Source organism: Vicia villosa, linkage group LG7 (assembly GCF_029867415.1).
Source record: "Vicia villosa cultivar HV-30 ecotype Madison, WI linkage group LG7, Vvil1.0, whole genome shotgun sequence".
Taxonomy (NCBI): Eukaryota; Viridiplantae; Streptophyta; class Magnoliopsida; order Fabales; family Fabaceae; genus Vicia; species Vicia villosa.
Genome location: NC_081186.1, coordinates 82,036,047 through 82,038,522, shown reverse-complemented (window position 1 = coordinate 82,038,522; position 2,476 = coordinate 82,036,047). Strand labels below are relative to the sequence as shown.

Sequence of the window (2,476 nt, the reverse complement as noted above, 5' to 3'; positions counted from 1 at the left end):
AGAAACAAGGAAACGATCTAAACGAATCATAGATTTGCCGTCACCACTAAACCAAGAGAACTTTTTACCTTTACACGAAACATCCACCAAAAAAATTTTATCAATAAATTCCGAAAAAATATCTGTTTCATTAAGGTTCGCCACTGCCATCCTCCCCTTCCTTTCTCTAGATTTTTTTATAGCATTAAAGACCCCTCCCATTATCCATTCACCATCTTTGAAGATTTCTTTCAACTCTAGAAGCTCCTTCTACAACTCCTTCTTCTTGCTCAATAAACAAGAAGAATATATGTTTACAATGTAATAATTATTATTCTTCCACTCCACTCCACTTTTGTTACTATTCCATAGAGTAATCAAGCCTCCCGACCTTCCCGAAGAATTAGAAAAAGAAAACCTAACCTCCGGAGTGTTCCAAAAACATTTCGCCAAACCATCTGTCATGTTAGTGATCTTAGTTTTGTGAATCAAAAACATATTCGCCTTAGATTTTTTAATAATAGCACTAATTCTCTTCCTCTTAAGAGAATTGGCACCCCCAATTATGTTCAAAGAGCCGATGATCATGAGTCTCCGTTAGTAAGCTCCTTCTGTCCTTCCCGATTCTCACAATCTCCCTCTTCTATGCCTTGACTCAAACAAATTTTCTTTCCACATCCCTCCACATCAACCACACCCAATGCCGCTATAGCATCCCACAAATTTCCACCAAAATCATTCTCCAAATACTTCCATTGACGCCCGTTATTTCTAACTATATCGGACTCCTTAATATGTTCTCCATAGAATACCGAACATTGGGAACCTTCTAAACTCCCCGACCCTGCTGTGAAATTTAACAGTAAGGTTCCCCTTTGTTCCCCGTTGTGCTCACCTTTCCGGCTCTGCCCTTTGCTGCTGTTATTCGACTTTTTTAATATCCTACCTCCATTACAACAGAATTTGTTCCCTTCACCCTTATATAAATTTCCCCACCCATTAACAGACTTCTTCCTAAGTATCTTTGGGCACCGTTTTTTGTACAACACTGGTTAAGGGTCTGCTAAGGAACACTTAACAGCAGATTTCAAGGAAACAGAACCAACACCTATCGCGCTCCCAGAAATGTTATTCGAGTCAAAATTCAAAGAAGTTTCTGCCCGAAAACGTGATACAGCCTCGTCGAAACTCCCCAATTTTGCATCCTTCCAAGCAGTAGCACTGTTTTCTTCCCTGCCCAGCAAAACCGAAATCGAAAACGAGCCCTTGAAATTTTCTGATCCTCCACCTCCGCCTCCCGACGAATCTCCCTTGTCAATTTCTCCGTGATCACGGAACGGAACGTCAACGCCATGGTTCAAACTTCCCTTCAATGAAAACTGTTGAATAGAATCAGTTGAAAATTATGTTCCTAAATCCTCTTCTTCAACTCCATTAACATCCTGCCAAATTCTTTCAGAGTCTGCTGATGAAGAAGCAGAATCCCTATTTCCCGATGGCTCAACGTTACTTCCAAACAACCCTATCGCATCCTCTCGCATCACTAAATTAAACATCTTACCGTCAATGGTAACAGGAAAGACATCAAGTATTTTGAGATATAAATTAACCTTCACCATAATCCTTGCGACATCAAAAGCTTTTCCTTTCGCTGTTCTCTCGTCCACGCAAATGAATTTCAGCCACACCTCCGCCAATGCCACAAAAAAGTAAGACATCCACACGTGAGCAGGGATACCAAAAATTCTCAGCCAAACATCCCTACTCTCACCAACCGTTCCTTCCTCCCACCTCTTAATCTCAGAGAACCAGTTTTTCCACCAGGTTTCCCCTTCTACAATCAAATCTTCAATAAATCTCGACTCCCTATCCTTCGACAGACAGACATCCCCTCCCAATGGAATTACTCTCACTGGGTAGACCCCATCCATCTCCATATAAGATTGAATGTTGTAAGCTGACCTTGGAATGAGAACTCTCCCAACATAAGCTTTCTAAAATCTCTTTTTGTCTTCATCATTAGACTTGAAACAGAAATTTATGGACACTTCCCCTGTAACATCTTTGCAACCAGAAACTCCCCCTACCGCTGCCGCGAATGTTCTGATGCCCCTCCTAGATCCCATTCCATCTCTGAAATTCCCCTCCGCCGCCTCCTTACCCACTTTGGAACCCCCTCCTCCGATACTCGTATTCACAAACCCTGAGTCTCCTACCAGCTTACTCCTTTGAAAACGAGGAAGATTGGCGTGAATTTGCCTCCCTGTTATAATGATATTATCGAGCCTGACCGCGAACAACCTTCCATCTTCTATGCCTGGAAAACACGCAAAACCGAAACGTTTTCCCCTACTTTTCCTCCTCGGTGAGATTGAAACTTCCACCGCCTTCCCTACACATCATAACAACTCAAAAAGATCCTTCGCGCTTGAGTAATCTGGGAATTCCGAAACATAAAAAGAAGTTATCTCCACTCCAGACGACTGGTGATTGCGGT

At 42.2% G+C, this 2,476-nt stretch overlaps 1 protein-coding gene across 1 annotated transcript; it reads right to left on the bottom strand.

The window, feature by feature from the left end:
• Nucleotides 1-563: 563 nt before the first annotated feature.
• On the bottom strand, nt 564-1,916 carry LOC131619486 (uncharacterized). Its single transcript, XM_058890575.1, has 3 exons — nt 1,419-1,916; nt 1,059-1,358; nt 564-956 (listed from the first exon to the last, which is right to left on the bottom strand). Exons 1-3 carry the CDS (start codon nt 1,914-1,916, stop codon nt 564-566), a joined length of 1,191 nt encoding a protein of 396 aa, XP_058746558.1.
• Between the last annotated feature and the right edge of the window lie 560 nt (nt 1,917-2,476).